General features: G+C 37.0%; 1 protein-coding gene across 4 annotated transcripts in view; it reads left to right on the plus strand.

Annotated features, from left to right (window-relative positions):
• LOC113096483 (centrosomal protein of 95 kDa) overlaps positions 1-12,262 on the plus strand; it is a 172,494-nt gene that overhangs the window by 135,368 nt on the left and 24,864 nt on the right. For all 4 annotated transcript variants that reach the window (XM_026261884.1, XM_026261885.1, XM_026261883.1 and 1 more), the window contains 4 exons: positions 2,060-2,229; positions 3,060-3,134; positions 3,235-3,387; positions 11,259-11,405. In XM_026261884.1, coding sequence (XP_026117669.1) covers positions 2,060-2,229; positions 3,060-3,134; positions 3,235-3,387; positions 11,259-11,405 — 545 coding nt within the window. The remainder of the gene's footprint in view (positions 1-2,059; positions 2,230-3,059; positions 3,135-3,234; positions 3,388-11,258; positions 11,406-12,262) is intronic.

Genomic DNA, 12,262 nt, shown 5'->3' on the forward strand with positions numbered 1-12,262 from the left:
GTTGGGGGTTCGATGCCTTGCTCAAGGGTACCTAAGTAATGGTATTGAAGGTGGAGAGAGAACTGTACATGCACTCCCCCCACCCACAATTCCTGCCAGCCCGGGACTCGAACTCACAACCTTTCGATTGGGAGTCCGACTCTCTAACCATTAGGCCATGACTTCCCCAATTTTTATTTCATTCTTGTGACTGCAGCTGTATCTGATCAAATGCACATTATTATTCTTTAGCTAAACCATTTAGGGCCTTATAGGGAAGTAATAATAATTTGTATTTGATACATAATTTAACCTCTTAGCCAACACCCCGACACCCTCGTCCTGAAAGCCCCTCAACTTGCACGTGTCCGTGTTTATGAATAGATTAAATGAAACGGGACAAATTTTTTTGGCGGCTGTCAAAGCCTTATTTGATCGGTGAGTGACGCCTGACAGGGCGCGTACGAGAGAGAGATCCGGCTGCACTCGCAGTCTTCAAACAACACGAGCGCTTCTTGCTCTCTCTCTCCCTTGTGCATATTACTCAAAATCATTAAACACGATAGAAAAAGGGCGAAACACCAAAGTTTCACGCGCGCTCGCGCACTCACAGTCTTCAAACTACACAAGCGCTGTCTTGCTCTCTCTCTCTCTCTCTCTCTCTCTCTCTCTCTCTCTCCTTCGTGCATATTAACCAAAATTAGACACAATAGAAAAAGGTCGGAATGCCAAAGTTTCACGTAGAGCATTCAGAGATTATTTTTTTCTCCATGACAGTCTGCTGGCTCCCACTGTTAATATTTTTTTTTATTTTTTGGAAAAGCACTCTCTGTATTAGCTTAAAGCCCTCAAGTTTACATTGGTTACTGTATTCTTTCAATTGCTCTAAACAAGTATTTTGGGTGACCTTTTTTATTGAATGCTAGACATCAAGTTGTTGTTATTTTCATCTGAATGAAGAAACTTTTTTCAGTAAGCTAGGCCCTATGTGTTCAGTAAGCTTGTTTCAGTAAGCTATGTGTTTTCAAGGCTTCAAGGTTTTATTGAATGCTATCTCTATACAAGTGCAAAGTAATGCATTCTTAGTCAGTCTTTTATTTTGTAATTTTAAGAGCAATAAACATATATTGCAATGTTAAGGAATTCATGTTTTTTTTTTCATTCAGATATGTAAATCAACATGTATAAATTGTTAGTAGTCAAAAATAAATAAATAAAAATAAATAATAATGATAATATATATATATATATATATATATACACATACACATACACACACACACACACATATATATATGTATGTGTGTGTGTGTGTGTGTGTGTGTGTGTGTGTATATATATATATATATATATATATATATATATATAAAACATTTTTTTAATTTTTTTTTTTTTAGTTATTTAAAAATATTATATTTCAGAGCCTAAACAACAATACCGTGATATTTTTGCTTTAGGTTATTATACCATCAAAATCTCATACCGGCCCATACCTAGTCTCCATTAATTCATGCTTGTAATAATTTAATGTTTATATATTTTGAAAGCAATGAAGTGCTATAGAAATCGTAATTCATTCGATTCTTAGCGTTTTAAATCGATAGAGATTGATGCATTGCTTAACGTGTATTTTCTTCACCACCATGGGAACTAGAACTTATAGTTATGCTGCCCCTTATTTATGTAACTCCCTCCTCCTTAATATTTGCAATAGTGATCCATCCTCTCCATACAATAGTCTTCATACTTTTAAATCTTGCCTCAAGACTCAGCTTTTTAAACATACCTTTTTGTGACCCGATTTGTATTGAGCCTGTATTTTTTATGAACTTGTAACATATGTGTGATGTTGTACTCTGTGGTGATGTCTTGTTTATTGTTAATTGCTTTTATATTATTTTCCTTGTATGGCAACCTTGAGTGTCATGAAAGTCACCTGCAAATAAAATATATTATTTATTATTTATACGCAGCAGAGCAGCATCCACTAATCCTTCCTTGTTCTCATCAGATTTCATGTTCTTTATTATATAAATACATATTAACAATTTTCTTCATATGTTTATCACATTGTACATAGTGAAATTGAAGGACAACAATCTTCTTCCCATTCTGCTGGAGGAGTTTCAACGGGTGCAGCTCTCTCCTCATACTTTGTCCTGTATGTGGAAACAGCAGCTCCAACAGATTGACCAACTCAGCTCCTCCCAAAACCAGAACAGACAGAAAGAATCCAAACTTTTAAAACAAGTGAGCGATATAACACAGACACAGAAACACACACGATTTTATGGCCCATAAGCTGCTAAATTTACATTTGTTTTAATTCAACCATTTACATCCACAGTAGTATTATCAGCATACTGTCAGCATGACAATTAATTAAATAAAAATTTAAAATGGCTAAATTTAAGAAAAAAAAAAATCTAGATAATATATTACGGGCCTAACATTGGCATAATGTGGTAGCAAAAAAGGTTTTGTGATGAGTTGGGCAGGGGCCAAGAGCCGTGAGAACGGAGCGAGGCCGGTGGAGTAAGTGATAATCATTTACTTTACCGGTCTCATTCCATTTCCACGGCTCTCAGCCCCTGCCAAGTTCATTTATTTCAGTAATTCAACTCAAATCATGAAACTTGTGTATTAAATAAAATCAATGCATACAGACAGAAGTAGTCTTTTTTTTTATTTATTTTTTTATGTTCCTTAGTGAAATGGTGGGTTTTTTAAATGTGAGCCAAAATCATCACAATTAAAAGAACCGAAGACTTAAATTACTTCAGTCTGTGTGCATTGAATTTATTTAATACACTAGTTTCACAATTTGAGTTGAATTACTGAAATTAACTTTTCCATGACATTCTAATTTATTGAGATGCACCTGTATGTTGATAATTTTAGTGACATGCTCTTGTTGTAAGCAATATATACTGTATAGTCTCATTTAATATGCAATAAATCTAGCTGTGTTAACAAATTGTAGTTATTAACTGTTATGTCTCTGCTGATCACTACTGATCAGTGTGCACAAGTTTATTGTTTTTAAGCACTGAATGGGTTCACTTGTTTTGTATTTGTAGCTAGAAGAAGCTCAGAAAAGACATGGCATGCTGGTGCAGATAATCCACAAAGAAAAAGAACACAACCGTCGCCTGGTAAGAGTATACTCAGAATAAAAACGCAAAGACTAAATCACACAAAATGAAAAGCCTTTGAGCTTAGCAATTCATAATCGTATGTCTGTATATGTTTCAGAGAGAGTTCAAGGAGAGGATCCAACAGCAGAAGTCAGCTCAGAATAAGCTTAGAGAACAGAGGCAACAGGTTGCTCGTGCTAAAAAATATTACAGCGTCTATCATGTTCAGCTGCGTGCCAGACTGATGCAAGCAAAAACACAAGAAGAGCGAGTAAGTGCCAAATCCACAACCACTATCATAGGTGCTTGCTAAATTGTTTAAAAACCATAACCCTTAGCATTAAACACCCATGGCCTGCTGGCCAAGTAACTGAAGTCTAATACAATTGCAGAATTGTCCTCACACTGATGCATTTACTAATCCACTTGAGGTCCTCTTGTTGATATCATTAAAGGGGTTGCACACTAGAGGACATTCATCGTGCCATGTCATATTTTCAAAATTGTCATTGTTTTCTATATTTGGAGTATACAAAAGACTAGGTAATTATTTGATATGTTGTCTCTCAGTGGCAGAAATTCAACACCAATTTTCATTCCAATAAAATTAAATCTAGAATATTATCAGTACAATGAATGGGTCCTTAAGCATGTTGTCTAACCCCAGCAGTTTACGGTGTGTAAAAATTCCGGTCCTAATTTATCTCTTTATTATCTATGTGGATGTTAACAATTTACGTTACCTGCAGACAGTATTAACCTGCAGACTGTATATAGGTCACCATAGCATCACAGAAACATTATCAAAGAATTTGCTGATTTTATATCCAAATTAATGCTGTTTGCAGATAACGTCAATTGTTAACATCCACGTAGATAATGAAAACATGTCATGTCTTTTCTGAGCTTCTTCTAGCTACAAATACAAAACAAGTGAACTCATTCAGTGCTTAAACACAATAAACATATTTAATAACTACAATTTGTTAACATGGCTAGATTCATTGCATATAATTAAATGAGACTATACAGTATATATTGCTTACTACAACAGCATCTCACTAAAAGTATCAAAAGTATGCTCCTGAGCAATTTTTTTTATACATTTCAGTTGTTGCTGTTACAAAGTGTTTTATTTTTTTTATTTTTTGTGTGCTGTCATTGTGGTGAAAAAGTGTAGATTGATGTGGTAAAAAACTAGTTTAATATAATGCAGCAACACAAAATATGAAGACATTAAGGAGTATGGATAATTTCATAAAGCATTGTAGCCTATACCCTTGAATATATACATTTCTAGGTCACCATATATTAAATGAAACAATTTTTTTTCCACATCAAATCTACACTTTTTCACCATAATGAAAGCACACACACGAAAAAAAAACAAAAAAAAAAAACCTTTGTAACAACAACTGAAATTGATTAAAAAAAAAAGAGCTCAGGAGCATTCAGATCTCTTATAGATGTTACTACACTTCAACTGGAGTAAACCTGTGGCAAATTCAATTGAATGGATATGATTTGAAAAGGCACACAGCTCTCAATAAAAGGATTAACAACATAGAAATGCATATCAGAAAAAAAATAAAAGTTCAGAGGTCAAAATAACTGCCTGTTGAGCTCCAAGACAGGATGGTTTCAAGAGACAGATCTGGGAAAGAGTTTAGAAAGATTTCTGCTGCATTAAAGGTTCACAGAAGCATGAAGCCTCTATTATCCTTAATGGAAAAAGTTTGGAACAACTGAGACTGAGGGACTCGTCCGAGTGAAATGAAAGCTTAATGCAGTAAAGTATAGAGACAGCCATAATGAAAACCTCCAGATAGGGCTGTGACAGCCGCGTCACCGTGGTGGTTGGTTGCCACCGTGGTTGTCTACTGCCACTGGGCGTGCCCATGATGCACTCTATAACAAGCATAATACAAAGTTTTGTATACAAGTGTAATAACGATAATAGTTGCAAATTATTTTATTTAGACTATAAGTCTATGGTAATTTACAAATTACCTCAAATGCCATACACAGCGTTTCATTCAGATTGGCAGGTTTGAGTGCAGGAAAATTCACCGGATTCACCAAATTCACTCGAGAACGAGTCACTCTGTTGTTCATTATCTGGCTCGGCTCGGTGTTCATCTTCAGTTCTCTCTTGACAGCAGTACAGTCAGTGTACTGTTTGAGTACATTAATTACTCTGGGATATTGGTTTGTTTGAACTCAGAGGGAGTGTCAGCTCCATTAAAAAAGTTAACAGCTTAAGTCTGAGCTTAAGAATGAGAGTGTCGTGGAGAGAAGATAAGTTTGATTTAATTCAGCCTCTTCTGCTAGTGGCCTGTCGACTATGTCAGGTTCTTGATAGGAGTGCGGAGGTGCTTTGCAAGTCAGTCTGCTGGTGTCGTAGGGTTATGAGAGCAGGAGTTTCTCGCATGGCTCCGTCACATAATGCGCTGTTGTGAAGGCATCTGTAGACGAGAGGCAGCCCTGACAGTGGCTGAAGGAAGGCTGGAAGAAAGGATGATGGGATGAAAGGATGTCTTTGAGTGGGGGGTAGGGCTGAACGATATATCGTTATCGTATCTATATCTAGATATGAACTTTCAAGATATTACTATCGAAAAAAGCAACGATATAGATGATATAGATTTCCCCTCTCCACACTTGCCCTGCATACAACTCGGGCAGTCACAACATCAGTTTTAAGAGTGCCCTTGAATGCACCGCTAAAGCCAGCGCGCACACACTACCAGGGTCGTGGGAACTATATTGTGAGAGGGGGGCAGCGTTTCCATGGTGACGCGTCATTGCTTGTCACATGACACACCGCAGCAGCAACAGCGCTGAATGAATGATGATCTGCTTTTGTCATTTTTCCTTTTTTATTCAGAATATTCACAAATGTGTATCTGATATTCCGATTGTCAAATACATGCAAGTGGAAGTATATTGTTGTTTAAACACCTTTATAACAATCGCATTAGTTGAGCTGTATGCACGATGGGTGCCGCCGTGTTAGTTTGTGCCGCAGACGCAGTTCAGAGAATCGGATCTGTTGGATTTACAACACGTGAATTCATACACTTCTCCCGAAATACTTAAAAGTAAGTGGCTGGTGAACTGGGAATAGAATAGAGTAAACATTGAAGTTACTTACAAAATGTGTATCTGATATGAATAAAACGTGTCGAATTATAATGTAAAGGATTATTATTACCTCTTCCATAGACATCAGTGTGTATTTTACAAACTCTAAATGTATTGTTTTTTTAGTACTTATGTGAATTTATATTTTTGAAACCTAAAATAAACAGTATGTGTTTGAAAACACTGAAAAGTTGTGATATATGACAGCTCTGAGCGCGCCTGTCTCTGGCTAAATTCAACATTTGAATTTAGCAGTTGATCATGTGATCACCTGCGTGATCGTACATGCGAAAAGGCTTAAAAACAATACATTTTCTGACACAATTTTTTTTAATGTAGGCTTAAACTATATATATATATATATAAAAACTATATATTATATAATATATATTTTAGAGATTCACCCCTTTTGCTTTTTTTCTGCATCGTGGCTGATTTGTACACACACAAAAAACTCAGTATTTTCATCTTTTTGTCAATTTCCCAATCATTTCCTATGGCGGGTCATTTTTGACCCGAAGACCCTGAGTGTGACTATTTTTTTTACGACCACTTAGACCTTTAAAATCCTGTCCCCATTTTGGGGGGGGGGGGGGTGTTCATATACCAAGTACCAATAAAGTCACCAAGTTTCGGACCATTCCGATGAAGCTACGATTTTTAACATTTTCTTTTTTTTTTTTTTTTTTCGGGTCATAAATGACCTAAGAACCCCAGAGGGTTAATATATTCCACGCTCAAGCACACGCATTAAGTTTACCACAAAGCAGAGACAGAAGTAGCATAATAATTATGAAAAATAAAACATTTTAATTATTTATTAATAAAATAATGTTTTTGTCGGCTGCAATTTGGTGCTGACTCTGTCCACACCTTTAGAGAGAAATGCAACCACAGACTACATAATCAGTGAGTATTTGCTTTTGTTTTGAATTGGTTAGTTTAAAAGACATTTCAAGCTTTCTGTGGATATATTTCTCATGTATGTGAGGTACCCCAATTTTAATTTATTTCCTTACCAGGAAAAAAAAGTTACGTGATCGAGGCTGACTACCTATGCATTGCATGTGCATTAATAATTTTCTGCACAAACACTTGAATATGAATTGTAATAGAGCACATTTATTTTAGTTTACTGTATGGGATCCGCATAAAAAAATACATCTTAAAAAGTCTAAACTCAGACAGATGCAGTTATTACCTGTAAATTTCAAGACAATTTGACAATGATCTAAAAATTATCTAACGCAGATGCTGCTCCAATTCGTTGATCTTTGTTGTTCTTGATCCAGATTAAACTGATGCATGGCTACTAAAGATACAAAGCAGGTTAATTAAATATTGCACTGATATTTTAAGGAAAATTATGCACTCTTTTCTTTTTTGGTTTTACTTAAACTGTATAAAAGCAAGTAAAGGCAGCTCCCTTTAAAATCACTGAAGTTTTCAATTACTTAAACTCTTACATCGTGTGCACTTTGTTGATTATGAGAAAACTTGAGTTTAAATGTGAGGATGTTTTATTAATCCGTCCATTCTCTTCAGTTTGAGTGATCTAGCTAAATTGTGGCCAGGTTTAATTTATTTGTTTCATGTTTTAGCTAGGTCTAAATAATGGTAGCGAAATTATACAGTAAGCAAAATGAATAAGTTTTACTAAAATAAAGGAAATAATTAATCAATGTACAAACAGATATCTTTTCCCTAATTAGTTTTCTGTCAAAATAAAGGACAGGTAACAATGTATGTGCGTGTCAAAAATGCATGCTTTTTTTTATTAAAGGAATCTTAAAATATCAATTAAAAGTGTACTTGTGACAAATAGGCCTTATATTTGAGAATATTGACATTTTGCATATACATCTATGTATCTAGCCAATCTCACTTAAATAGGCTACCACTTTTAATGCTCCGATTAAAAGTAAACCACCATTTCTTTAGGATAATATAATTCATAATTCATATTATAGAAATAATACTGAAGATCTGTTAAATGTTTCAAATCTAAAATATGGTGTAATACTATGTAGCTTAGAGAAAATATAAGCACAGTCCCATAGGCTTGATATTTTTCTTCTTGAATTCGTTATAGGAAACGCACATAACTTAAAATTAAACATGTTCATATGTTAATATTAAATATTTTAACTACAGTGTTTTTCTTTAATTTTGTCCGACTGCAGCTTTAGTTAACACATAGGCGAGGCAAAGCTGATGGCTATTTGCGAAAATGTGCTCTGATGCATTTGTCTGATAACTTGTAGTTAAAGCGCCACTCAGCGGGACTTCCAAGTTTCGATCTACTAAATAGTGAGGCCTGTCTGACAAACCTACAGCCTGTCCTTCTGACCTCTACTACTAGGCTCTCTATTCCATTTGGTCTCTGGAACTGCCAGTCTGCAGTTAACAAAGCAGACTTCATTTCTTCTGTTGCTACTCATTCTGGTCTCAACCTTATGGCACTGACTCAGACTTGGATCAAACCTGAAGACACTGCCACTCCCGCAGCCCTCTCCACTAATTTCACTTGTTCCCACACTGCTCGTTCCACTGGGAGGGGTGGAGGTACTGGTCTCCTTATATCAAAAGAATGGAAATTTGATCTTCAGCCATCACCTACAGGTATTGGTTAATTGAATCACATGCCATTACTGTAACCCACCCTGTAAAATCCACTTTGTGGTCATTTATCGTCCCCCAGGTAAATTGGAAAACTTCTTGGAGGAGTTGGATATGCTGCTATCAAAATTTCCTGAAGATGGTACTCCTCTGGTACTGCTTGGTGACTTCAACATCCACCTAGATATACCCCAGGCTGCTGACTTCAAAACTCTGCCTACTACAGCGACTCACAAATCAGGCAACCAACTGGACCTCATCTACACACGTTGTTGCTCTGTGGACAACTCTTCAGTTGCTCCACTGCACACCTCAGACCACTTCCTCATTACTGCTAACCTAGCACTTACTCCTGAAGCGGCACACACTCCAACGCAAGTCACCTTTCGACAGAACCTACGCTGACTCTCTCCATCTCACCTATCTTCTGTGGTTTCATCCTCGCTTCCTGCACTCTCTCAATTTTCAGCTCTGGACACGAACAGCGCTACGGACACTCTTTGCTCCACTTTAACATCTTGCTTGGACAACTTTTGCCCACTGTTGTCTAGACCAGCACGCACCGCCCCATCTGCCCCGTGGCTGTCCAAGGTTCTCAGTGAACATTGCTCTAAACTCAGGGCTGCAGAGAGAAAATGGCAGAAATCAAGAAACTCTACCGACCTCAGTGTGTATCAGCCTCTCCTTCCTTCTCTGCAAATGTCTTCACGGCTAAAACATCCTGCTACCACAACAAAATTAACAGCTGTTGTGACGCTCGGACACTCTTCAAAACTTTCTCTTCTCTTCTTAATCCACCTATTCCATCGACTCTTACAGCGGACGACTTTTCAGTTTTCTTCACAAATAAGACCATCCGTAACCAATTCTCCACACCGCAGACTGAGGACAACTTCACAATGATCGACACACACTCTTTCTCCTCCTCCTCCCCACTCTAAGAGATGGATGTTTCCAAACTTCTCCTGTCCAATCATCGTACTACTTGTCCACTTGATCCGATCCCCACACTGGCTACCAGTAGCCACTTACATCAAATTCAAGGTACTGATGCTTGCCTACAAGACGACCACTGGCACGGCACCAACATACCTAAACTTACTGGTTAAATCTTATGTGCCCTCCAGAAGTTTGCACTCTGCATCCCAAAGAAGTTCAAAATCACTCTCATGGACCTTTTCCTGGACTGTGCCCAGCTGGTGGAATGACCTCCCAATCTCAATTTGTACAGCTGAGTCTTTACTCATTTTCAAGAAACATCTTAAGACTCATCTTTTTCGCCAGCACTTAACCAACTAATACTACCACTTTTCCTTCCTTTCTTGTCTTTATATATATATAAAAAAAAATAAAAAAAACCAAGGTCTTCACTGTGGATCTGTCTCTGGGGCTCATCTAGTTGTCCTGGTCTCCGCTGACATTCAGGGCTGTAGAGGTCATGTCTAGCTGCTGATCCACCATCTGGGCTGGATACAATTCATCTGTGAAGAGAACACCTCTCCGAAGTGTAATATGCCATCAAATGTGAGCATTTTCCCACTCAAGTTGGTTACGACTATGAACTGCAGTCAGGTCGAGACCCCGATGAGGACAACGTCCATGCAAATGAGCTTCCCTGAGACAGTTTCTGACAGTTTGTGCAGAAATCTTTGGTTATGCAAACCGATTGTTGCAGCAGTTGTCTGGGTGGCTGGTCTCCGACGATCTTGGAGGTGAAGATGCTGGATTTGGAGGTCCTCTGCTGATTTGGCCTGTGGTTATGAGGCCGGTTTGATGTACTGCCAAATTCTCTGAAACGCCTTTAGAAACGGCTTATGGTAGAGAAATTAACATTCAAATCATGGGCAGCAGCTCTGGTGCACATTCCTGCAGTCAGCATGTCAATTGCACGTTACCTAAAAACTTGCTACATCTGTGTGTGTTTGTGTTTCAGGGAGGCTTAAATGACTATAAAACATTTCTTAAAAGTATTTAGTAGATATCTGTTGAAATGCTTCAATTTGCGTTCATAATTTAGTATATTTTAAGTCTTATAAAGAATTAGTCTAAAAAGCTAATTCTTGGCATTAGAAATTATGAAAGCCCTTGATACAGACAGACTTACAAAATTACATCAAGAGTCAAATAAAGTAGAATATCACCTCAAAGTTCCAAGCTGCAATTTGCATGGTGTAATTACTTTTTGTTTGTATGCTGTACAGGTCTGGTAGAAGATGTATTGCTTAGGAAGAAAAGTAAAGAGAGCGAACAGTTTATCAATGTTTTTATTTGTTATAGTCTGGTTTTGCAATATATGCAAATTATTTTGCTTTGGAAAAGAGCTTGTCCTGCAAATAATTTAATCATTGGAAACAAAAAAAGTTGTTTGTGTTTATTCAGAAGCTCAAGCAGATCTTTGAAGAAGGATTGGAATTACAGAAAGCTCGTCTGAGAGAGCAGCGGGCATATTCTAAAGAACTGCGTCAGGAGAATTACCACAAATTCAAAGATGAGATTGAGGCCATGGAGAACTACTACAGAGACCAGGTAAAAACAGTATTTATTCATGTCTGTTAACATATTATACAGATGTGTATATGTTGCAAAGTAGTAATTTTTGCAGAAATCTTAATCTGGCATAACCATGTAGAAAGACCGGTCCCACTTTATATTAAGTGGCCTTAACAACTACCGTATTTTCCGGACTATAAGTCACACTTTTTTTCATAGTTTGGCTGGTCCTGCGACTTCTAGTCAGGTGCGACTTATTTATAAAAATTAATTTGACATGAACCGAGAGAAATTAACCAAGAGAAAACATTACCATCTACAGCCGCCAGAGGGTGCTCTATGCTGCTCAGTGGTCCTGTAGTCTACACTAAGCAGCATACAGCGCCCTCTCGCGGCTGTATACGGTAATGTTTTCTCTTGGTTCTTGGATCTAAATAAATGCGACTTATATACGTTTTTTCCTTGTCATGATGTATTTTTGGACTGATGCGACTTATACTCAGGTCCGAAAAATACGGTGTGTACTTACATGGCAAATTAAGCATTTGATACAATGTACTTATGCTGTACTTACATGTATTTACGTTGTACTTACATTTTAAGTACCTGCTTGATTTATCTGTAGTTACTGTAGTGTAGTTAAATTTGTAAGTGCACTTTTGTAAGTACACACCATAATTGCATATTGTAACTACAATTGTAACTACGCTACAGTTTCTGTAAATTTTTGGGGGGCAGGGTTTTTACACGTATAAAGAATTATTGTTCATGCCTACACAGCAAAATCTCCAGTGTTAATTTAAAACTCTGAGTGTGGACTCGTATAAACTCGGAAGCAGTGTTAAAAGTTAATGAGATAATTAAGAAGTTAATTGAGATATGACTGACCATTA

This window comes from Carassius auratus, unplaced genomic scaffold (assembly GCF_003368295.1).
Source record: "Carassius auratus strain Wakin unplaced genomic scaffold, ASM336829v1 scaf_tig00215944, whole genome shotgun sequence".
NCBI classification, from domain to species: domain Eukaryota; kingdom Metazoa; phylum Chordata; class Actinopteri; order Cypriniformes; family Cyprinidae; genus Carassius; species Carassius auratus.